Genomic DNA, 25197 nt, shown 5'->3' with positions numbered 1-25197 from the left:
TGCATTTACATTTTCATGAACTTGCATGTTATACAGTTTTCTGTCGCTATGGGTGCTCAGTATTTATTTATTTATTTATTTATTTTTTATGCTACTTGGCCAAAGTATCATATTATAAAAGATTCAGTGCTTCAGTGCCACAAGTTATTTGACTGTGACTTGACAACAAATGCTAAGATGGTCTTCTCTGCTCCTTCTCTGCTCCACACACACACACACACACACACACACACACACACAAAAACAGTAAAGAAAACACTTCTTCAATCAACAGTTATTTTATTTACCTTCATACTGCAAACACGGTGAGATGCTCCAAACTAAGCGCTGCACTCCATTCACGAGAGAGGCGGGAGGAATAATGGGGTTTGACAGACAGTTTAAAGAGCTAATGGAGTTACGAGATTTAGTGGATTTGGCATCACTTTTACTGGTCCAGGTTGAGTGATCCTTAGTTGTTATATTTTAGATTTGAGCTTGAGCTTCAGAAGGTTTAGATAATGTAGCTTTTGTTGACGCTTCTCTACTGAAAAGCTATTTGTTAGGGGTGGCACGGTTCAACTTTTTCATGGTCCGGTTTATTTCACGGTTTTAGAGTCACGTTTTTTTGTACAGTTCGGTATGTGCTGTTTATGAAAAAACTATACTTAAAAAAAATTATATCCAGTAACAAAACAGCACAAATAAATAAAATACAGTAAAAATACAAAAAATAAACACTGGTTTTCAGTTTTTTATTTATTTATTTATTTTAGGTATAGTTTTTTCATAAACAGCACATACCGAACCTTCTTAGTAATCAATGTAATATGAAAAACATTGCATATTGGACTGTATAAATTAAAGATTGTTCTTTAATAAAGTTACAAGAGCTTTTAAATCAAGAGCAGTGAGTGATTTCTTTGTTGGTGCTGATCCAGCGCACTGATACACTAGGCCTGTATACGTTCAGCCGGCTATGTCTGCTATAGGATACTTACCAATGCGGGCATTTTGAAATAATTTTTGTCTGAATTTGTCCATTTAAACACAATACTTCAGAGAAAGATTAAAGACTTTTGGCTCTTAAATGTTTAAACTGGCAAAGCTTAAATTAGTTTAGTTTAAACACATATTAACGTGAAATGAAATGACTGCTCATATTGCAGCATACGGCATCCGCATAGAACAAGAGTGAATGGTTTGTCCAAGGTGTTTTTTTTTCTCTTTTTTTTTCTCATCGCTGTTGTTGTAATGTCTGGGAAGCCAAAATGGGCATCCATGAACAGAAACATATATAAGCTGAACCCTGTTTGTTTTATGTGCTATTTATAGCAAACCATATTACAGGTGCTTTGTCAGATTTAAGTTGAACCGCGGTCCCAGCGTGTGCTGAAGCGTGTGTGGAGAACTGATTTTTTTCAGCGAACCGCCCCACTCCTAATGTATATATGTATATATAGCATTAACACGGGCCTGCTGGGAGCTCTTAAAATCAATACAGTTACCATTTTAAAGGGCACATAAGCAGAATTGTACACAGGCACAAGTGTTCCGCATTGACTGGATGCTTTTATATGCCTGGAGATGATGAATGCAGTCTTGTAGGGCTGGATGAGATTCTGCTTTATCATTTATACTGCGGTATATCCTCATTGTGGTTTGAAGAATCTGACACCAAGCGAAAAACTATAGCAAACAAAAATAATACATTCTGCAAACTGTCACAGATGGGTTCTCTTCTCTTCTCTTCTCTTCTCTTCTCTTCTCTTCTCTTCTCTTCCCATCCATCCATCCATCCATCCATCCATCCATCCATCCATCCTATTAAAATAATATTATTTTCTGTTGTATTTTATAGTAATTGATTTCATTCATTCATTCTACAACTTGTATTTATGAATAATTTGTACTCAATTAAGAGAAAATCGGCCACAGCCATCTGAACACCCGGCCTGTGGACCACCTTGAACTTAAAAGGCTGTAAAGCTAGATACCAACGAGTGATCCGCGTGTTGGTATCCTTCATGCGGTGGAGCCACTGCAGGGGAGCCGAACAGAGGGTGAATTCCCGTCCCAGGAGATAATAGCGGAGGGTGAGGATGGCCCACCTGATGGCCAAACACTCCTTCTCCATGGTGCTGTACTTAGTCTCTCTCTTAGAGAGCTTGCGACTAATGTACAGCCCCGGCCATTCCTCCGCCTCTTATCTCCTGGGCCAGGACAGCACCCAGCCCCCTGTCCGACGCGTCCGTCTGCAACAAAAAAGGGAGAGAGAAATCAGAAGAGTGAAGCAACGGCCCGCCACATAGAGCAGCCTTCACCTGGGTAAACGCCTGCTGGCACGGCTCTGTCCACTGAACCGGATCTGGGACTTCCTTTTTAGTGAGATCAGTCAAGGGGCTGGTGAGGTCCGAATAATTAGGCACAAACCTTCTATAATATCCCGCCAGCCCCAAAAACTGTCTCACCTCCTTTTTGGTCTTGGGACGCGGACAGGTCGTAACTTCTGCAGTCTTATCAATTTGGGGACGCACCTGCCCATGTCCCAAGTTGAAACCCAGATACTTTACCTCCACGCACCCAATCGCACACTTCTTCGGGTTGGCCGTCAGCCCAGCCCCTCTCAGCGACCTCAGTACCACCCTCACATGCTGCATATGCCGCTGCCAGTCATTACTAAATATAATGATATCATCTAGATAAGCAGGAGCATATGCACCATGGGGCTGCAACACCTTGTCCATCAGTCGCTGAAAAGTAGCTGGCTCGCCAAGCAGCCCAAACGGGAGTGTAACACATTGGTGTAATCCATACGGCATAGTGAAAGCGTTTTTTTCTCTGGATAATGGAGACAAGGGGATCTGCCAATAACCCTTTGTTAAGTCAAATGTTGAAAAAAAATGAGCCGTACCGAGCCGGTCAAGCAATTCGTCAACCCGTGGCATTGGATATGCGTCGAATTTCGACACAGCGTTCACCTTGCGAAAATCCACACAGAACCGCACTGAGCCGTCTATCTTAGGAACCAAAATTATCGGGCTCGCCCAGTTAATGTTGGATTCTTCTATTACCCCCATTTCAAGCATCGCACCTAATTCTTCCTGAACTACTTTTTTCTTGTTTTCAGGCAAGCGATATGGCCTGGCTGCGAACCACCATGCCCGGCTCCGTCTCGATATGGTGCTGAATGAGATTTGTACGGCCAGGTAGGGGAGAAAACACGTCAGCAAACTCCGCCTGTAATGTAGTCAAATCAATGAGCTGGGAGGACGAGAGATGATCTCCCCCTGGGGCCAGAGCGAGAGATTGTTTTTTTTTATATTCGCTTCTGGTCCAAGATCATCCTCTCCACTAATCCCCCTGGGTTGGTGACCATAGAGCAACTCGAAAGGGGAAAACCCCGTGGAGGCTTGCGGGACCTCTCGCACAGCGAACAACAGGGGTTCCAACCATCAGTCCCAATTTTTGGCGTCTTCCTGAACGAATTTACGAATCATTTTCTTAAGCGTGTGATTAAAACGTTCAACCAGTCCGTCCATTTGTGGATGAAAGACGCTGGTTTGAATCGATTTAATGCCCAATAATTCGTAAAGTTCACGTAATGTCCGTGACATAAACGCCGTGCCCTGATCAGTGAGGATTTCCTTAGGAATCCCCACTCGGGAGATTAAAGAAAACAGTGCGTCAGCAACACTCTCAGCGGAAATGTTGCGGAGAGACACTGCTTCTGGATATCTGTTGCATAATCCACAATGACTAATGCAAATCGATGTCCTCGTGCTGATCGCTCTAATGGCCCGATGAGGTCCATGCCAATTCTCTCAAAGGGGACCTGCATTAATGGGAGGGGGCGCAAAGGTGCTTTTGGGGTGGCCGGTGGGTTTACCAACTGACATTCACGACAAGCCGCGCACCACCTGCACACATTCTTGTTAATGCCCGGCCAAAAAAAAGAATGAGCCGCCTGAAAAAGCATTTCCCGGCGGCTCCTAGGAACTAATAACTGGGTTGTATCTTCTTTTGTCTAAGAGTCTTGGGTCACTCGATACAACCTATCTTTAATTATTGCAAAATATGGACAGGACGCTCTCCAACGCTGCAGGGTTCGCTAAACCACGCCCCCCCTGCCACAATTATATTATAAAGCATGATATCATTTTATCTATCATTTTTCTAAGTTATTTTACACTTATTCATTTGGTAGATGCTTTTATCTGAAGTGATTTAACAGCTCACTGACATTGAATTCCAGGTTACCTTTGATCAATTCACAGCATCCCTGGGAATCAAACCCATGACCCTGGAAATGCTAGTGCCATACTGTTTGAGCTACAGCGGTTTCAATATTGCAAAAAAGCTGTATCATTATGTATACCGTTACCATGATATACAATTACTCATAAAGTGATATAAGGTTTTTGTCATGCCGCCCACCCTTACAGTCTACAGTCTTCTATAAAAGCAAGAGCAAAGCATTGAAGAGGTCTAGTTTGCATCAGACAAAAACCTTTTCATGTACCGCTGGACTTCATTCCTTCTCTGGTCTTTTTATTCTGAATGTGAGACTCAATCCGCAGAGGCTTTTCTTTAAGTGTACGGGGAACGAGCATTCATTGTGAAAACAAGGCCATCCGCTCTCCAGGATTAAATCATTTAGACTGAGAAGTCTGTCTTATTTATCAACACAAATTAGTCTGGGTTGCCCTCAACATCGAGCTGTGTGTGCCAAAGAAGCAAGCATGTCTGAATTTTGCTTTCAGACAGGCATCTGCTGCCATTGTGCAGTTTTGTGTTTCTTTTGGGGCCAAAACGCAAGCGAGTGAGGTTAGCTGCATTCAACCATCTCAGAGTATATGTGTTTTTGCCAGTAGCCAGTTGTGCGTTAATCAGCACCATAGTTTACCGCACTTGGCAGAGGGCACAAGCCAAATAATGGTTTACACACTAGTCAACAATTCAGCAAGTAATTAAAACAGGACATGGAATCTTTTCAGCTGCCTTGTTAATTTTGCTTGGTGACCATTTGCAATACAACACAGTCCCTGTCTTCTGAAACCTCATAATAGCTTCCTGTGAGGAACAGGCTGAAATTGAAGATGGTTTTTATTGATAATCTTCCCCTCCAGTGAGCTGTTAACTTGAAACTGCTGACCGAATCAGGAGTAAATAACGTTTATTTCTGTGTGAAATATTCCTTTTAATGCAAATTTTTTGATTTACAGATGAACTGCGGTTAATAGAAGGAATGAATTTGTGTCACAGTGGTGTTACTAATAATGTTGGATTCATTTGGAAGTTCAAATATCAGTTCCACATATACGTAGATATATAAAAATTGACATCTATTTTTGGAGTTAGTGGGAAAAAAATCTGCACACGAGAATGAGAATTCATATAAAACTCAGTGTCCCTCATGATTCACCCACTTTCTTTCATGCAATGAAAACTCAGTTATTGGTAGGTCTACATGATCTATCAACACACCACCTGATTTTAGCGGAAGGCCTTTGCAAGGTCAAAATGAACACCAGCTTTCCTCCTCAGAGGAGAAATGATCTTCGTGTTAGATATTGCTTGCATTTGCTTTCTTTGTTTAATAAAAGGAGCTTGTTGGAGCTTGTCAGATTTGCTTTTAGTCCTAGGAAAGACACCCCAAATCCCATCCCTGTGCACTCAAGTGCATTTGCTGGTTTGCCTGTGTGGCTTTGCATTTTCAAAATCCTTATAGTGGAAAATAAAAACAGACTGCATAGCGACAAAGGGGTACTGCTGGAGTTCATATTCTCATGGTTTTCATTCACAAAATGTCAGTACAGGATTACTTGTTGCTTATTTAGGTTACTAATTAATAAAGAGTAATTCTCATTATATTAGTTCTTAAGTGCCACTGATGTAATTGGAATAACATTTATTTGTTTCTGATTGTAAAAACATCAAATGGTGTATATAGAACATCAGAATGCTAGGATCAGTGCATTATCAAATTATATATTAATGACTCTTTCTTCAATTACAAGCACTGTATGTCCTAGTGGGTTTCTTTATTAGCTATATATATATATATATATAGAGAGAGAGAGAGAGAGAGAGAATAAAGTGAAGAAATAATGAAGATTAAATACATTTTTATTTTGTCCTTATTATAATACTATTTTTGAGGTACAAGTGAAATTAAGACATTGTTAATGTGATTTTCAGCCTCTGTGCTCTTTATGCCTGATTAAAAATCATAACTTTCACACATACAATTATGCAGTATGATCAAACGAGCTGTTGAAGAAACAGATAATCAAACAAGCTCCCAATAAGTTGCTGGCAAGAAGCCATGCAACATGTGAGAAGCTGTTTTGTGAAGTGGGTGACACCTATATTATTGATTTCCTGTAATGATTTCATATTTTAGCTCATGTAAACAGACACTTCCTCTATTGTTGTGGTTGATGGAGATGCCTCGTCTTATCCGAGTTAACACTGGAGGACCTGATTCAGATCAAGAGAGGGATTAGCGTCACTTCACTAAATAGAGACAGATTACATGCCACTCTGGCTTTTTCAAACCGACAGGCTGAGACCATGCTAATAACCCGCATGGCGCTAGCCTAGCCACGCTCATTTAGAGAAGCTCCAGACGCTGTCACCATGTCAACTCTCATGGCCATGCTCAATTCATTACAATTCTCCGGGACTTTGTTGCCGTGACCAGTTTGAGGGAGCTGAGGAGAGCACTTGTAAAGGTTAAAGCGGCCTTCATGATTTATGGGCAGCTGACAGTTTTGCATGGCCTGATATCCAGAGCCAAGCATGCAGCTCCCACAAACACAGTGTGATTAAGAGATTTACTGTCTCGCTCCAGGCAATCGAGCAGAATTTCAGCTGAGGGTTTTGTGTCGTCTTTTTTCCTGGCTTTTGTTGTGCTTTCAGATTTCCTATGCAAACATTGCTGGGGGTGCATTAACGTCCCTTTCACACGTCATGCACCTCTGGAATCCGATAGACACAGTCCATATCACCTTTTCATTGATAAAGCATTCCATTAAGATTTGCTTGGAAACCTCAGATTTAATTTGTAACTGTTGAGCGACCAAGATTCAGAAAATGGATAATAGATCAGCGCTCTCTCTCCTGGGTGCTCCTTTACCTGCCGACGTCTCCATGGCCCCTTAATGATGAACGTAAGATAACATTCGCAAAGATTCCTCTTTAATTGGCTGTAGGGTTAGGTCTCTATTTTCAGTGGCCATGTAGAAGCCGCCATGTGTTCTCATTAGTGTTTTAGAGCAAGGATTGTTGCCCTCCACCTTTTAAGAGCTGCAAAAAGCTCCTCTAACAGCTACTTTCTCCTCATTATCACATTGGCAACGGTGATCTGACTAACCTTCCATGACCAGACCGTCCAGCCCCACACTAGTTCCAACTAGAAGCCTTTGACATTGTCCCCTGACTCCTATTATTTCACAGTAAAGGTTTTCCAAGCCTCGCTTGGACCTGCGCTTGGCCAAGTCTGTCCTGTAGTATGTCATTAAGGTAGCACCTGACCTTTTGGCCTCTTGGAGTACTTGCTGTGGAAGTATTCACAATGTCATCATATTCAAATGATACAATGAACATGTGATTAGTATTATGCATATTATGCAAGTAGAATATTTAGCTTTATGTACATTTATTGTAATGTGTTCCTTGGAGGAGGATGAGCCTGGTTCCTTCTTAGCATTTGCTCATTTTGCTTCACTTGATCTTGATCAAAGTACACCGAAAAAAAGATATGATACAATATATATTGTAAATTCAGTAGTAAAATAACCTTCTGTTGATGCTCACTAAAAAATGTTGGGTTAAAAATAACCCAATAAATAACCCAACTATGGGTTAACATAGCATCAAGCACAAGGTTGGGGGTTCGATTCCCCGGGAACACATGATAGGTAAAAATTGATAGCCTGAATGCACTGTAAGTCGCTTTGGATAAAAGCGTCTGCTAAATGCATAAATTTAATTTAATTTGAATTTAAATGACAAATGTACTCAATATTGGTGAGGCTAGTATTATACATCAGTGAACATTTAGAACACTTGGCAAATAAATGTACAAAAAAAGCACAAATATTCAAAATACACCTTAAATTCAAAACAAATGTATACAAACAATATACATAAAATACATGTTAAATTCAAAACACAAATATGCACAAACAGTACAAATATTAATAAAAAAGTGCACATCCGGTATACCAAAAAAAAAAAAGGTGCACATATGGTTTACCAATTCAAAACCTACACAGTTGCACATATTATAAACATTTAAAACACAGATGTGCACAGACAGTAAAGAAATATACAACCTAAACATTTGTGCACATACGGTATACAAATTTAAATAAAAAATGTGCACATTCAGTATACCAATTCAAAAAATACACAAATGTGTACACCACGGACATGCCTTTATAATACTTCAAGAAATAAACATATCCTTAATAAAAAAGGCTACAGTGTACACCATATGCATTGTGTTATAAATGCCTTAAAAGGATAGTTCACCCAAAAATTCAAATTCTGTCATTAATTACTTAATTCCAAACCCGTTAAGACCTCCGTTCAACTTCAGAACACAAATTAAGGTATTTTTGATGGAATCTGACAGCTCTCTGACCCTGGAGTCCTTACACAAAACGTGGCAAGGAGATCGGTAAATTAATCCATGTGTCATCAGGGGTTCAACCTTAATATTACAAAGCTATGAAAATACTTTTTTGTTTGTTTGTTTTTTGTGCAAAAGACTTCACATCACCCTAGCGCTATTTTAGAGAGTACCCACTAAACGCAAACAGCGTATGATATTCTGTGTCAGCTGCGCCACACAGATACGTTTTATGTATTATTTTGCTGATCTCCTTGCTATGTTTCTGGAAGTTGATTGTGGTAGTACCCTTGCTGTCTATGGAGGGTAAGAGAGCAGTCAGAATGATTCAAAAATACCTTAATTTGTGTTCCGAAAATGGTCTTTTTTGGTCTTTTATGGGTTTTTGAGTAATTAATGACAGAATTTTCATTTTTTGGTGAACTAACTTTTTTTTATGTGTTTTGGCTACTGGATCTACTGATGATCAGTAACACTGAATACAAAGTTTTTTAGGAGGCAGCAATGTGCAGAAGGAACTCCTTCAGGAATATTATAGACTGCAAGATACAAGAACTCCAAAATGGGAGCTGAGGGCTTTGGTAGTTTATGGCATAGATGTAGAACATTTTGAAGCATTCATTCACTGCTTGAAGTAAGGTATCCTTTTGAAATGCCTCTCCATTGAAAATGATGAAAACTTGAAAGGAATTTTCGTTGTCTCCAAGCACCAAGACATGTGGATCCTGGCTTGTCTAGTTGTTGAGGTAGTTAAGCATATTAGTGCCTACCCTGAAAGAATAAATCAACTTTAGTTGGCATACAGTATATGATAAACATTCCAGGGATTCAATACAGGTTTACAAATTAATCACAGAAAAAAAACAGCAGTGTTAAACTGTGTAAAAGTAAAACCGAAGCAGTGTTGTAGTGAATTAAAGTAGGTTAACTCTAAAAGTAATGAATGACCATTAGTCATGACACCTGTAAATAACAAACAGAATCACTGAAGGAAAGAGTTTATGTAAAAAGCAGTGTAATTTATGAGGGGCCGTGCAAGACTTAATTCATTCTGGCACTCTTACACGCTTACATTCTCCTTTCACATACATATGTTCTTGTTTTCACACACTTACTTTCTCCTTTCAGATACATATATTTTTTCTTTCACACACTTTCATTCTTCTTACACATGCATACATTTCTACTCTTACACACACTTACATTCTCCTTTCATATGCATATATTTTTGCTTTCACGCACACATACATTCTCCTTACAAATACATATATTTTTGTTTCTAAATCATATTAACTCATATTAGCTAGGCCTAAAAGTTAATTTTTACATCAAGGCATTGTGCTAGAAATATTACTATTATTTAGTAAAATGTATGTGATACTGCTACTACTGTTGAAAAAAATTATAATACTTTATTTTTTAAAGAAATAAATCACAATATTTCTTCCATGTTTTAATTTTAATAGCAAATCCCCTTTATTTACCAAAAATAAAATGTGTTTAAATTTAAAAAAATAAAAGACAAATTAAATTTGGGTGAAACTTGTTTACTGTTTTTCATAATTATATAACTTGTAGAAAAACTTTAAACACAGTTGTAAATAAGTATAAAGAATGGCATTGGTTTTATTTTTAGTGCTAAAAAGTTATTTTTATTTTTAATTAGCATATTTTTGTGTTTTGCTTTGGTACCGAAATTGGTACCGAGAACCGTGGATTTTCACTGGTATCGGTACCGAATATTGAAATTTTGGTACCGTGACAACACTAGTCTTAGAACTTGTACACAGATCTGTAGAACACGTAGGTTACATAATGATTTGTTAAAAAAAAAAAAAAACTTAAAATATGTACTTGAAAAGAAAACAGGATGACTTTAAAAGAAAATAGCATAACTGTAAAATTGTGAGGAAGAGCTGAGCAGGTCTTGCTCATGTATTTCCTGGTCTGAGAGTGACTTCCTGCTTATACAGGAAGTAATGGATACCAAAAAAGGTAGAAATATATATATATGTAAAAGGAGAATGCATGTGTGTGAAAGCAAAAAAATTATGTATGTGTAAGGAGAATTTATGTGTGTAAAGCAAGAATATATGTATTTGAAAGGAGAATGTAAGTGTGTGAGAGTAGAAATGTATGTATGTGTAAGGAGAATATATGTGTGTGAGAGTAAAATGTATGTATGTGAAAGGAGAATATATGTGTGTGAGAGTAGAAATGTATGTATGTGAAAGGAGAATATATGTGTGTGAGAGTAGAAATGTATGTATGTGAAAGGAGAATATATGTGTGTGATAGTAGAAATGTATGTATGTGAAAGGAGAATATATGTGTGTGAGAGTAGAAATGTATGTATGTGAATGGAGAATGTATGTGTGTGTGAGTGCCAGAATGAATTATGGCTTGTATGGCCCCCCATAGTAATTTAAAAGGCCTATATTATCCTTTTTTGGATTTAACTTTTTCTTTTAGGTAGTAATATTATAGCTGTCTGTGCATGTAAACTATTTGAAAAGTTACAAAGTATGCCAAAGGTCTTTCTATCAAACTTGAACTGCCTATGATAGTCAATGGGGGGCAAGTTCTATTTGGTTACCGATATTCTTCCAAATGTCTTCCTTTTGTGTTCTGCAGAACAAAAAAATTCATACAAGTTTGGAACAACTTAAGGGGTAGTAAATGATCAAAGATTTTTTTTTTTTTTGGGGGGGGATGAAATATCCCTTTAAGCAATTCTCAAAAGTATTAATGAAGATACAACTGGTAAAATAGCCAGAGCTCAAATAGCCTGATGTGGGTTTTAACATTCCCACGTTTAATTAGCAGTTATTTAAGCAAAGGTAAGTACAGGTTTTGACTTTATTACTAAATTGAAATGCCTGTCCTTACTGTGGTTAAAAATGTATCATATTGTGGTAAAAGTTTTGGTAATTTCGCCCCCTCCAAGTAGTTTTATCAGAGAGCTGCTATAAAAATTCATGACTTAAAGGGTTAGTTCACCCAAAAATGAAATTTGTCAATAATTACCCACTCTCATGTCATCCCAAACCTGTAAGATATTCTTTCATCTTCTGAACAAAAGTAAATATATTTTTGATGAAATCTGAGAGGTTTCTGCAACGTCATTGCATCTTTGAAAGTACATAAAGGTATTAAAGACATTGATAAAATAGTCAACGTGATTACAGCAGTTCAACCTTAATATTATGAAGCAATGAGAATGTTTTGTGTGCAAAAACAAAACAAAAATGCTGCTGACATACGCAGTTGACATAGTAAATGCAGTTCAGAACTTACGTGTACTTACATCTGAATGCCGAATCATTATTGGCCGGCCCTCCGTCAATGCCAATACTGAGCCTGAGTTCTGATGTAAACACTAAAGCTCTGCAATGACAATAACATAGCAATATGACAGGGGACAGAATAATTGGTTAATTAAAAGTGGTTATTTTTGCGCACAAAAAGTATTCTTGTTGCCTCATAACATTAAGTTTGAACCAATTTAGTCATGTTGACTATTTTACGGGTTTGGGATAACATGAGGTTGAGTAAGTTACTTAATGACCTTGAAATGTATAATATTAAATTGCAGTGGTTCCACTGTTGTAATCTTTCCTTTACAAAGGAATCCATTTATCTAAATCTAAGTATAAACATGTTTAGTATTACACATTTAATATAAATGCAAAATTGTTATAGCTTCATAAGAAAAAAAAATACTATAATTGCAGGCTATTCCATTATTCCTGTAATGGATTTAATACAACATGCATGGCTATATTAAAACAACTGTATGGAAGGTTGTTTGTTTACCTTAAAATAACACTTTAAAACAATTCTGATACACTGACTTATAATAAGACGAATGGATGTTTTCTGTTTTACGCTCCCCTCTTAAACGTCTGTTGTAGGAGCAACCTTATGTACGTTTGGGGAGCTGGTACGTATTTCCGCTGAAAGATTGAATTGCCTTGTGGCTGCGCTTTTTCGTTTGGATTTTGAACATTTATAACAGAAAATTCAGAGAATTCAAACGCTTCTCACTGAAGGTGTCTGTCGTATGACTGATGTGTAAGCTCAAAAAAAAAAAAAAAACAATGTGTTTTTTACTGTGTGGTATGATAATGGTTTGATGAATTTATGAAGTAAATATGGCAATTTTTATTTCAAATTTTAATTTGTCTGCTAAATATTTACTGTAGATTTAATAAAATTCTATTGTGGAAAAGGTGTGAATTACATTATATTTAGTTTTTCTTTTTTTTTTAAATGGAAAAAAAACTTGATTCTAATTTCAGAACTAGCATTTTATGCATCCAAATTTCTCACAAATATAGTCACACTTTGCCACCATAATTATTTCATTTTTATAATTCTATATTTTATCCCCCTGCCTAGTTGCACTTGTTACTTCAGATTTTGAGTGAATTAGTCAGAATTATCCACAAATAATGCTTTTTTCACTCAAAAACTGAGATGCATTAGCTCAGATCAATAAGACTTGCAATCAATTAGTTCCAAAAACAAGACTGAGATACAGTACTTGGTGATCATTTAGTGTAATGAGAGATTTACAAGCAGTTTTTAAAAGGCCATCAAACTGGGTAAAGGATTTTCAACACAGCCTAAGGGTTTAAAATGTTCTACTAGATAGACTACATGCGAGTCAAATTACATATCAAAATCTGACCCTATTTTTATAGTTCATAGAAAACCGATTATTTCAGTCTTTGTTTATATTATCATAGTTTTAAATTTAGTAATTCACATTTTCATGATGGTTTTTCATGGTTTAAGATAAATTCTTATTTCAGTATGTCGTATGTACACAAGCCATGGACATTTAAGACAGCTGAGACCTCTCTCTCTCTCTCTCTCTCTCTCACACACAGACACACACACACATTTGTTTTTGTGAAAAGTGGGGACATCCCATAGGCATAATGGTTTTTATACTGTACAAACTGTATATTCTATAGCCCTACACCAACCCTACACCTAAACCTAACCCTCACAGGAAACTTTGGGCATTTTATACTTTCTCAAAAAAAAAAAAAAAAAAAACTCATTCTGTATGATTTATAAGCGTTTTGAAAAATGGGGACATGGGTTATGTCCTCATAAGTCACCCGCTCCTTGTAATACCTGTGTCATACCCATGTCATTATACAGAGTTGTCTCCACACACACACACACACACACGCGCGTAAACACACACACACACACACATAACGCGCAGTTACTAATGGCAAAACTCTGCATTTGAACATTCAGTAGCAAATACCTAAACTAATAACTAAACATACTTCCAGTAGCTGATTCAGAAGCGCCAGATTGTCCTAGCAAAGTCAGAATTACCTCCTAGGTTCATGAAACGGTTGTCCATAAAATGCGTTTCTTATTTCGGAAGGCCAAATAAAGTGCTTCTGCTTTCGCTTAGAGACACAGCATCTCCCTGACATGGCTGCTTCAACACTAACTTTTGTTACTGAAACCACGCCGCCTTCTCTGCATGAACATTTGGGCGACATTGCACAAATATTTGCACACAGTGACGTAGACATGTGGGGGCGTGTTTGAATGAGCCATTTTAGGGGGGCGTGGCAGAGTCTTAACTTTGATAAAGAATATCTCATTGGATTTGAGACTAGTCTTTGCAACTTTAGAGATCTTCTTTATGCACCAAGAGCTTGTATAAAAGTTCTTGAAGTTGAAGAAACTCTTATAGATTTAATCATTGTATCTCAGAAAACAACACAAGCAACATGCTTCCAACCTCCCATGAGTCTAATCATCTAGACATCTACTATAAACAGTCTGCAGTAATGACAATAAAATTTGAATGTATGACTTGATTTATGACTCAAACAAGTGGTGCATGCATTTTTATCATGTTTTAGTCAGACTGAAATCTACAGTAGACTCCCAAGGATGCAATTATGAGCTTTTTAAAGTTTCTGCCAACAATATTTGTAAGTACTTACTGTATACTCAAGTAGTGGTATTATAGTTCACATGCCCTCAAAAATATCATGTACGTTTTTGGGTAATACTATTTAACCACTCTAAAATTACTTTCACCCTCTGAGTTCCTTAATTTACTTTTCTTGAACGCTTATCTTACCGATGCATATGATTTTTCTTGGATCCACACAATGTTTTGCTCCCACACCTGAATATTTATGAAGTGTAGGATTACAAGTAGGCCTACATAATGTTATTAAATTTATATTTGTAGTAGTTTGCATTTTAGCCTGTTTTCCATGTAGCATTTGGATAAACTGATTCTTAATAGTAGTATTTGGCATTTAAACACGATATATTTACTTAAATATGAACCTTAACATAAAACCTCATCTAACTTGATATTTTGATAGCCTCACCTAGCAATTACACATAGGTACTCTCTTCAGCAATGGCATTTACTCTGCTCATTATAGTTTTAACGGGCAGAATGACAAATGGTGGATTCTGTGTTGTTGATTTATTGTTCTCTGTCTTCTTTCCCATCATTCCTGCTGCAGCTCTCCAGCAAGTTTTAGGAGGTAAGACCAATGTTTTGTCTTTTCAGATCTGATATGCTAGAGCTGATATTGATGCTGGTGTCATCCTTCCTTGCATTGTCAGTTTGTACTGCAGTTCTGCTGACTGACTAGAGTGGACTAAAATCACGCACCTGCATGAGAAAGACCAGATTCAGCGACAGATTTAGCATCATGTGCCATTGTATGCGCCACACCGGCTGTGCGAGAGTAAACACTCAACGGTGGAGCGTTTATGTTGTGGAGGATTTAAAAATGCTCAGTCTCCAGTTTTGCAGGGCCGGAGGCTCGGGCCTACAGCTTTTAAATGATCTCTGAATTAGATCTGCTGAATTAGAGCATGTAAGTGCAAACCAGGCTAGGATTAAGGCAGCTGGCAGTGGTCATGCAAAACCACTCTGCCATATACAGCTCATGGGGAAGATAAATTGAACCTCGCAGTTAGGCGTAGGAGATGAATCCTGCAAGGCTTGACACTTCACAAGTCACACATTTGAATGCTGGACAAGATCCCAAGTATACATTATGTTTCCAACACCATCTCTGTGAATGATAAAACTTAAACGCCACAGTTTGTGATGTCCGTCCTTTTGTTTTTAGCTCCAAGGACCTTGATGTTTTATGTGGATGGATTAGTTGAGTCTAAGACCTGTGGAAAATTCATCACCCCGATCTTGATTTTTAAAAAAAGCTAGTGATGAAAAATGTCTCTGATCGAGGAAATCCATGATGCCTTAGTAATTTAAAATGTATTATATTGTGCCTCGGGAGCTGATGTGATGTCAGGGATTGAAAATGATGATGTAGTGCATTCTTCAGCAGATGTTAAAACACTGTTAACAGATGCACTGAAGAAAGTCAGGGTTTTTTTTATTTCTTTTTTTGTGAGCAGTTGGAAAATTAAATAGTAAGACCGATATAGTGAAAAAATGCAACTCTCACAAAATGCGGTGTAACTGAGGTCATGAAAAAGGAGCAGTCTATTGTGAAAAGGTCTGCTCTATTTAAAATGTACACTCGATGTTATTGAATCGCTTGTGATCATTGGCGGTGTCTGTAATGTATTCGTTCTCAACAGAGGAAGGTTATCTTAAAGGCCACAGTGACACTAGTGGATGACAGAGGCCTTCTTTTATAACATGCTTTTAGCCTAGACTTTTAATCATCCTCGGTTTCGCTTGCGAAGAGCTCAAGTGCTAGGACTACACGGACGTCAAATGGCAAGAATTGGACAGGGATGTGCCATATAAATCAAGTGCTTGTGTCTTTATTGGATTAAAGCTTTCACAAAGTGTCAGCACTTTGTTTCTAGTGCAGAATGCATGAAAACAAAAATGACACTCATTCAAACAAACTCGCAACCACTCCACTTTTCGTCACCTTCCCTGGAATACAGTGTGACATCTGAAAAGCTTGATTTAGGTGTCACATCAGTTTGTGTATGTACAGCATTAAAATTCTTTCACATGGAGATCCAGTGAGTGTTTGTGGATGGGCCTGCTCGTGTTCGGGTGGTCACAGGAAGATGGAGGTGTTGTAGCAGAAAGCAGATATGAGAAAATGTATTTTTGTGTTGGGTTGGATGCCTCAGCCGTGTCACTGCTGAAAATAACATCTGTATGGATTTCTGCGATGATTTATGTCAGTTTCGTGCTTGTCTAGTTGGAGGACTCAAAATTACAAAGCTGATTGACCGAAATCAGAACTCGCTGGTTAGGAAAGCATTAAGAGTAGTTAATATTTAGAAACCAAATTATTTTATCAGAGGTTTCTGTTCAAATCATCATCATCATGTTTTTCACAATATCTTAAAACGATAGTTAACATGAAATAACAGTAAACTGTACTTTTGCAGCATTTATTAATCTACTCTACCATTCTTTTCTTTTTTATTCAACAAGGATGTATTGAATTGATCAAACGTGACAGTAAAGATTTACAAATTATTTTTTCTAATAAATGCTGTTATTTTAAACCTATTTATCAAAGACTCCTGAAATGAAGTTTACAGTTTCATCAGAAACATTATGCAGGTCAAATGTTTCAACATTGATAAGAAATGTTTCTTGAGCATCAAATGAGCATATCTGAATGATTTCTGAAGGATCATGTTACTCTGAAGACTGGTGTTATGCTCCTAAAAATTCAGATTTGCCCTCATATGAATACATTTCATTGAATGTCCTTCACCACGTGCTAACTACACGCGACACGATAAGATTCCAGCGACAACGTGACTTGACAGAATCACTCAAATATCACAACCATTCAGAAGTGCACTGCACGTCCAATGAAATGGACATGTTTATCATCTAATCATATAATATTATACTTTTTAGCATCATTAAAAATACATTTTCACAGTTCACAGTCTTAACGTACATGTTTGCTTAATTTATTTTCAAGATCTGAGGTAAAATATCTATTGTTGCTTTTAGTATGGCTATAAATGTCACGCAAAATGAAAATCAAACTCACATTAGACAATTTTAATATTGAATAAAACACATAATCAGTTCCTGAGATTATCATTGTCCTTTTTGTTCCAGCCGTGAGGTTGCATAAATAGAAACCAGTTCTAAAATAGAAACTTTGCATGTTGCCATCGTGGCTTATAAGGACAAAAACTCCAATTTACATGGAAACAATACATTTATCTCTATCGCGGCGTCGCGACACATGTAGTTAGGACACGGTGTTAAAATATATAACTATTATTTTGAATTGTTATAATATTTCACAATTATATTTTTTTACTGTATTTTTGACTAAATAAGGGCAGCCTTGATGAGCATAAGACACTTAAAAATCATAAAGCTTACAGTCTCTAAACTTTGTAATGGTAGTGTAGGCTAATTTTTTATTTTTACATATTTAGTAAATTATCATTTGTTAATGTATTGCGAATAAACATGAGTTAATTTTATAACATGACTTAAATTTATAAATTAATAAATGTTAATTTATTCATGATACCAAATGCATTAACAAGTGTCAATGAATTGAACCTTCTTGTAAAGCATTACTAACTAAACAAACATCTCATTAACTATTAATGTACTTTGTACAGCCACAGAAATGCTGTTTAATTTCGACATCTTTCTTTGTGCCATTTAATTTTCTGCATTTGCTTGGATACATTTCAGTGACACAAGCTGTTTTCATCCAGTCAGTGTTGTTGACCTCATCATACATGAGCAACATGTATTCAAATAAGTCAAGTCAAGTCACCTTTATTTATATAGCGCTTTAAACAAAATACATTGCGTTAAAGCAACTGAACAACATTCATTAGGAAAACAGTGTGTCAATAATGCAAAATGACAGTTAAAAGGCAGTTCATCATTGAATTCAGTGATGTCATCTCTGTTTAGTTTAAATAGTGTCCGTGCATTTATTTGCAGTCAAGTCAATGATATCGCTGTAGATGAAGTGACCCCAACTAAGCAAGCCAGAGGCAATGTTTACAAATGTACAGTGTGAAACTTTGAATGACCCCAGGATTAATTACTAGCCCACGGTAGAAAATGAACAGTGAGAAGTAGATAGATAACCCACGATCACGTTTACCCAGGGTTTTAAAACGAGTCTCTAACATCTCTGCAGGATGCCATGCTTTACTCACATTTACACTTGTTACTTCGTGCCGAGGTCATATGACTTGATGGTGTGCATGTAAAGAGCATGTTTTGGGATGTTGGGATGGCTCAGTTAGCCGTCTGTGCTCTCATGCATACCGTCAGCTTTAGGATGTTTACAGTCTTATCATACCTCTTCTTCCATCCTTAGAGGAAGAGCTCTTATGTCACTGCTGCTCACTTAGGCATCGGTGCCAGTCTTGAGAGCCAGAGCATAATCCAAAGCTCAGCTCTTCTGCATCCAACTTTTGCTCCAGTTAGGTATCGCAGTGCAAGCTTGACTGCAGTGACCATGACCGTCAGCTGCCCTTGAGAGCAGTGGCATGTGAGGACATCAGAAGAGCAGGTACAGCTGGCACTGCCATGCCCAATCCTCCCAGTACTTCAGTGACCTTGATATAATCCACCATCTGAAGGAAAGCCTCCAGGAGTTTTAGACTAATCCCCTCTCCGCATATTCAGAAGTTTCTCACTCAGTGCCGTACAGGAGCTAATCAGAGATCAGGTTTTGATATGCAGTAGATAGAGAATCTGTTATGGCTTAAAGTTTTATGTACTGAGCACTTGCAAAGCATCTAGTAGCTTATGAGACTCTGACAGTCACTTGCTTCTTGAGAATTCTTAGTATTCACATATGGAGGCAGCATGTGCTTTTTCTCTTTTTATAATGTTTATGATCTTGTGTGTGCCAATAACGCTCTGCTCTACTGCAAGGTATTCGTGTTTCTGCCACATCAAATAAACAAAATCCATCCCACAGGTCATTATTTCACACATTATTATTTGAGATATTTATCTAGTCATTTTGAGTTAGAGTCTCTCAAAATGATGATCTCTTATAATCTTGATTTACTTTATTGTAAGATAATATCTCATTGTTTTGAGTTGCTTCAGAAAACATATTTGAATATTTTTAATGTCATTATTTTAAAATGTCAAATTACCGAGTATCTAGGGTAGTTTCTTTTCTTTAAAATAATATATATTAAGGAATATCACTTAAAATGTCTCAAAATAATGATATCTGAAAGTAATGATGTTATCTTAAAATAATAATCTTGAAGTAATGAGATATTTCAAAATGATGAGATCCTATGGGATTATTTCGAGTTTGCATCGTTTCTCATTATTATCTCGTTTCAAAATAAAAGTTGTTTTGAAATGATTTATTTAAATGAAAGCCCTATCTTGATTTAAATTATTTTTGAGTTGGTTGCTGGGTTTAGTACATCATAAATGTAATATCTACTAAACCATCTCTAAATAATGAAATGTTATCTTCAAATAATTTCATTGTTTAATTGCAATACCAGATTGAGTTTCTAGTTTGGGTATCTTTTAAAATATGTTGATATAAACATTGTCTTAAATTTGTTATTTTGAAATAATGAGAGCTCTCTATATGGTTTTCTCTCTAAATAATTTTTATGTAGCAGAAACTGACTTCCATAGAATTCAGTAAGCTAGCTAGCATCATTTTGCCTTGTTTCCACAGCAACATAGGGATAGGCCAAAATGTGAGGATGGAATTATGTGGAGTAAATCCTGTAATTACTTTTTCTGTTTGGATGAATGTTATAAAACCACAAAAGCAATATTATAAATCATATTTCTAGTTGATTGTCTTGAAATGTACTATATTCACCAAGACGTGCATATTAAATCATCCTGTACATTTTGCAATCTGCATTTTATGGGCCGAAACAATCCTTGTAATAGAAACACGCTAACCTAAACAAGCTCTTTTGATTTGCCTGCCATGAATTATTTATTTATTTATTTTTTATTTGCTCACTTCGTATTATTTCAGCATGCGGTTCGATACTCGCTTGCCATTTAAAAAAATATCTCCCCTCTTCCAGAAAACTATTTGTGAGGTAAACACTTTTATGGCCATGTTATTGAACCATTTAAACAAATTGATCTCTTGAAAACCACTTCCATCCAGATTAAGCCAGACAGGTGGAGGTGAACGGCCAAGATAACAGAGCAGGAACAAGAAAAGAAATGTGAGCGAAAAGCAGGCAGACAGAAAGAAATGGAAGGGAGTGGGTTAGTTGCACCGGCAACGTCATACTAAGGGAGACACGGGAGCCTGTTGCTATGCCAACGCAGATGGGCCACCGCATTTCAATGCAGACGTCCACAGCAGGCCTCTCCACGTCAGACAGCACTGTGGCAATGACGCCTTGCATTTGCATTCTCAGGAAATAAATGTTTACATGAATCATATGCTCCTTTTTAAAATACCAACACCTCAAGGCTACCGCTGCTCTGTACGCTGTTCAGTTCAGTGGGTTTCATATTAATATGTGGATCGCCAGGAGGGAAGTGAGACTTCTCTATGAGCCATTACTGTCCGTCTTTGTATCTCTTGGTTAAATTAGCTGAATAAATTGTCCCCCTTTACAAATTGGAGAGAGTGAGAGAAATTGACGGTTGTGGTAGAATAGTTACTCGTGAAACGGCTTAATGAAAAAATTCCTTATTGCAACGTTGCCTAGCTTTAAAAACGTAATAGAACTAAGAGACTGGAATCAATTTATATTTAATAATTATTTTTGACTGTGTGCTTGTTCCTTTTAGTTAAGGCTGTTGAGCAAGAAATATGAATGTAAACAGTGTAAATGCCTCCATTTCACAGAAGAGTAGCTCCACAACCTGTTTTTTTGCTGTGCCAATCGTTATTTAAATATTTGTTAACAAGGTGTGTGTTGCTTTTTAATTCCCGGGTGGTTGTGTGCTCCCTTACTATCTGTTGATGCAGTTGGCTTTTTCACTATACTCCATTATATGCCAGTTTATAGGTAATTTCATCTTCATTTTTCAAATTTGAGAAGTCACTGTGGCATAAACTGTTACACGAAACAGATGTGACAGTTGAGATATGACTAGTGGCAGATGGAATCATGGGACTGACACTTTTATAGGCTTTTGTGACTGAAATTAGAATGAGAAAGAGGCAAAGGAACACCATTGCAGGTGTCAGAAAAAACTGCTAAAACACATTGGAGAAGAAAGTCTGGATATGGGGTCATTTATAAATAAGAGGTTCTCTTTATATGTCTAAAAGTGTGAGAGGAGAGGCACATAAATGATGTATCATCTTCAAAGGCGACGCCTCTTAGTCTATGGGCATCGTAACGTAAGGTGTCACCAGACCAGATAACTACTGTATTCAGACATATGAAGAACAACATGTTTGCAGTTTTTGATGGATGAACGGAAGAATAGATAGATAGAAAATATGGGTGGAAAGATGCTATATATATATATATATATATATATATATATATATATATATATATATATATAGCATCTTATATAGCATCATATATATATATATATATATATATATATATGTAGAGAGAGAGATAGAGAGAGAGGAGAGAGAAGAGAGAGCGATATATATATATATATAATTTTGGGAGTTTCCTACAACAGGTTTGCATGCATGCAAGATAAAAAAAACACTTTTGTTGTCTCATAATATACATTTAATTTCACCTCAGTTAGGGCTGTGCAAAATTTTTTATGCGATTTTCATGTACATCTCGTCCGTAAAGGCTCTCCTGTGATTTCGTAGTATATCTCCACCATGAGCTGTCAGATCAGGGTTGCCAGGTTTTGGGCAAGTTTTGTTGTGAAAACCTGGCAACCCTGATCTGAACACCTGCTGGAGATTGACTACTAATCACATGAATGCCTTTACTGATAAGATGCGCTTGATTTGTAGCCGTCATGGAAGTGAGACTGGATAAGGCTGTACAGCGTCTATATATATATATATATATATATATATATATATATATATATATATATATATATATTACACACACACACACACACATATATATATAGGGGACAATATCTTTACTGATCGTGCACTGTTAGATTACAACTTTGCAGATCGTTTACATTAACAGACAGCTACATTAAACACTGCATAAAAGGTAATATTCGAAAATGCATAATAGGGGCACTTTAATGAACTCTGCATTTAAGTCTAAATGGCCCATTATTTACTTTTACTTGAAGGTTACACAATTATTCAGAGGGTACAAATTCAAGGCATTTTTATTTATTTTTTTAAATAAAAGATTTTCGGTTACATTACATTATTGTTTAAGGGACCTTTATTAATTTTCTTTAGCTAAATGGTTCTGTGGTGTGACAAATGACTTTTGAAATGTATTAATAGTCCATGTACCTTCTCAATTAATATGGACTCATAAAAGCTGCATGAATAACAATTATAATTATAAAAGAATTAGCAAAATTCTGTTTCATTCTGTTTCATTCTGTTTCAATTCAGCTAAAAAGTATTTCATGCTAGCCATTTCAAGAAATTTTTCTTTAAACAAACTTACATTCATTTTTTAAATTCAGCTTTACACAAAACATTTTTTTAACAACTATAGCTTGCATACTATTAAAATATAGTAAACTGTACTATAATATGACTTTTAAATAGTCATGTTATACATTTAAATATTTAAACGAACAAATACTATAACATAGCATATAACAGTTTTTATTATAACAATCCTTGTATACTCACCGCTTCTTTAGAAGAGCGCTCTATGCATGAATTGTGTTCCGATTGACAAGTTCCCTACCCAGTGTTCATTGCTCCTTACTCCCTGAGCACAGAAAATCTGTTGAAATTTTACTTCACGGAAGATTCATTCACAGAGAAGAGAAGTGTGTCATAATATACCTCTCTAAATAAGTACAATTTAAATTCACGTCTCGCACAATTTAATGCCCTTTGAATGGAACAGTATACACTACCTCTGAACTGAAATCATGGTGGAATATCCTGTTATGTCCTCTTAGCAGGGCACTTACGGTCAAATAGAACAAACCTTCGAAGTGATAAGAGAAACATACAAAATGTGTGGAGCGGTGGTACTCGAGGACTGGAACTGAGAACCACTATAATATAATATAATTAATATAATATAATATAATATAATATAATATAATATAATATAATATAATATAATATAATATAATATAATATAATATAATATAATATAATATAATATAATATAATATAATATAATTCATTTAGAATTATTTAGCTTTTTAGAACAAGCAGAAGATAAGCCGGTTTCTTTGGTAGTGGGCGGAGCTAATGCACAAATGGCAATTTCATTGGCTGGCGCTGATCTATAACCGTCCCTGTTTTGATTTCAGCAAATCAGTTCGACCGAACGCAGACAACGTGATTAATATTCATGAACCCAGCAGCTCATCAATACGTAGTGCATTGTATATTATTAGTATGGTAGTAGAATTAGTTGTAGTATTATCTTTTAATAATAATTAATATGATCTATTACTATTTTTTTTTTAAACCGAAACCCTGAATGAACAACAATATCTTAAGCATCACCACCAGTCTTAAGTTCAGTTAAAATGACAATTATGCATTCATACATGGTTACCAAGTTTTAGTTCTAATCACTAAAGTTCTATCATTAAATAGTGTTTAATACCATAATACTTGACTGACTGATTAAGAAGCTAAGGTTTAAGAAGCTGTGCCATTTTACAAAGATAAGCTGATTGTTATCATATGTGTGTGTGTGTGTGTGTGTGTGTGTGTGTGTGTGTGTGTGTGTGTGTGTGTGTGTGTGTGTGCAAAATAGTATATCAGTCTGGCGAGTAAACTGAAAAATTTACTAGCCAATGGCGATTATATTGCCAAGGTGTGTAGAGGGTTTTTAAGGCTGGCACATTCAGATCACCATGATTTGGCTTTCCTTAGATATTGTCTCAGTATCATTGTTTACCTTATCCCTTGCGATTTCGCTTATTGTTATTCTTCACGAGTTGCAGCTCTTGTTCTGTTCTCATAAACCAAACTGTCTTTTATCGTTTCATTCCCTTCATTTGTTAGATTTTTTATGGAATTGGCTGCACAATGACTAACTCCCAGTTACAATGATCTATTCTACAGCTGCGTTATCTCGCTAATAGAGTGCAGCATTGAAGTAGCAGGGCAAGCGATGGTACCATGGTAATTATCACGGAATCACACAGTAACATCAGAGAGAACAATGGCACTATAACTCTCCTCTCCATAATCATAATATTCCTTTGTTTCATGGAAATAAAATGCATAGGAGCTCCATGCAGGCCCAGTCTCTGTAAATCTGGGATTGTTTTTGCCATGTGGTCCCTTGGAGGTGCATTCGGAGTTTGATGGAAACATTCTCCCCTTTCAATTAAATATTGCCTTGAATTCGGTTCAGTTCACCAGAGAGCTTTCACAGCTAATGTGCAGCATTCCTGATGGTAATCATATTCCTCACAACATGGAGTAAGTGCGGAAAGGCGGAAATGGAGTTGATGTGGTTTTTCACGGAGCTCCCTGTTGATGCAT

At 36.6% G+C, this 25197-nt stretch overlaps 1 protein-coding gene across 11 annotated transcripts in view; it reads left to right on the top strand.

Moving 5' to 3' along the window:
* The window catches only part of LOC132130988 (neurexin-1-like), a 429322-nt gene that overhangs the window by 83912 nt on the left and 320213 nt on the right, over window positions 1-25197 (top strand). For 9 of the 11 annotated variants that reach the window (XM_059542924.1, XM_059542918.1, XM_059542922.1 and 6 more), the window contains exon 3: window positions 15148-15168. The exons of the other annotated variants lie outside the window; for them this stretch is intronic. In XM_059542924.1, the coding sequence (XP_059398907.1) occupies window positions 15148-15168 (21 nt within the window). The remainder of the gene's footprint in view (window positions 1-15147; window positions 15169-25197) is intronic. 11 annotated transcript variants of the gene reach the window in all.

Source organism: Carassius carassius, chromosome 47, assembly GCF_963082965.1.
Source record: "Carassius carassius chromosome 47, fCarCar2.1, whole genome shotgun sequence".
NCBI lineage: Eukaryota > Metazoa > Chordata > Actinopteri > Cypriniformes > Cyprinidae > Carassius > Carassius carassius.
Note: the sequence above shows the minus strand (reverse complement) of the source record. Positions and strands in the feature narration are given on the sequence as shown.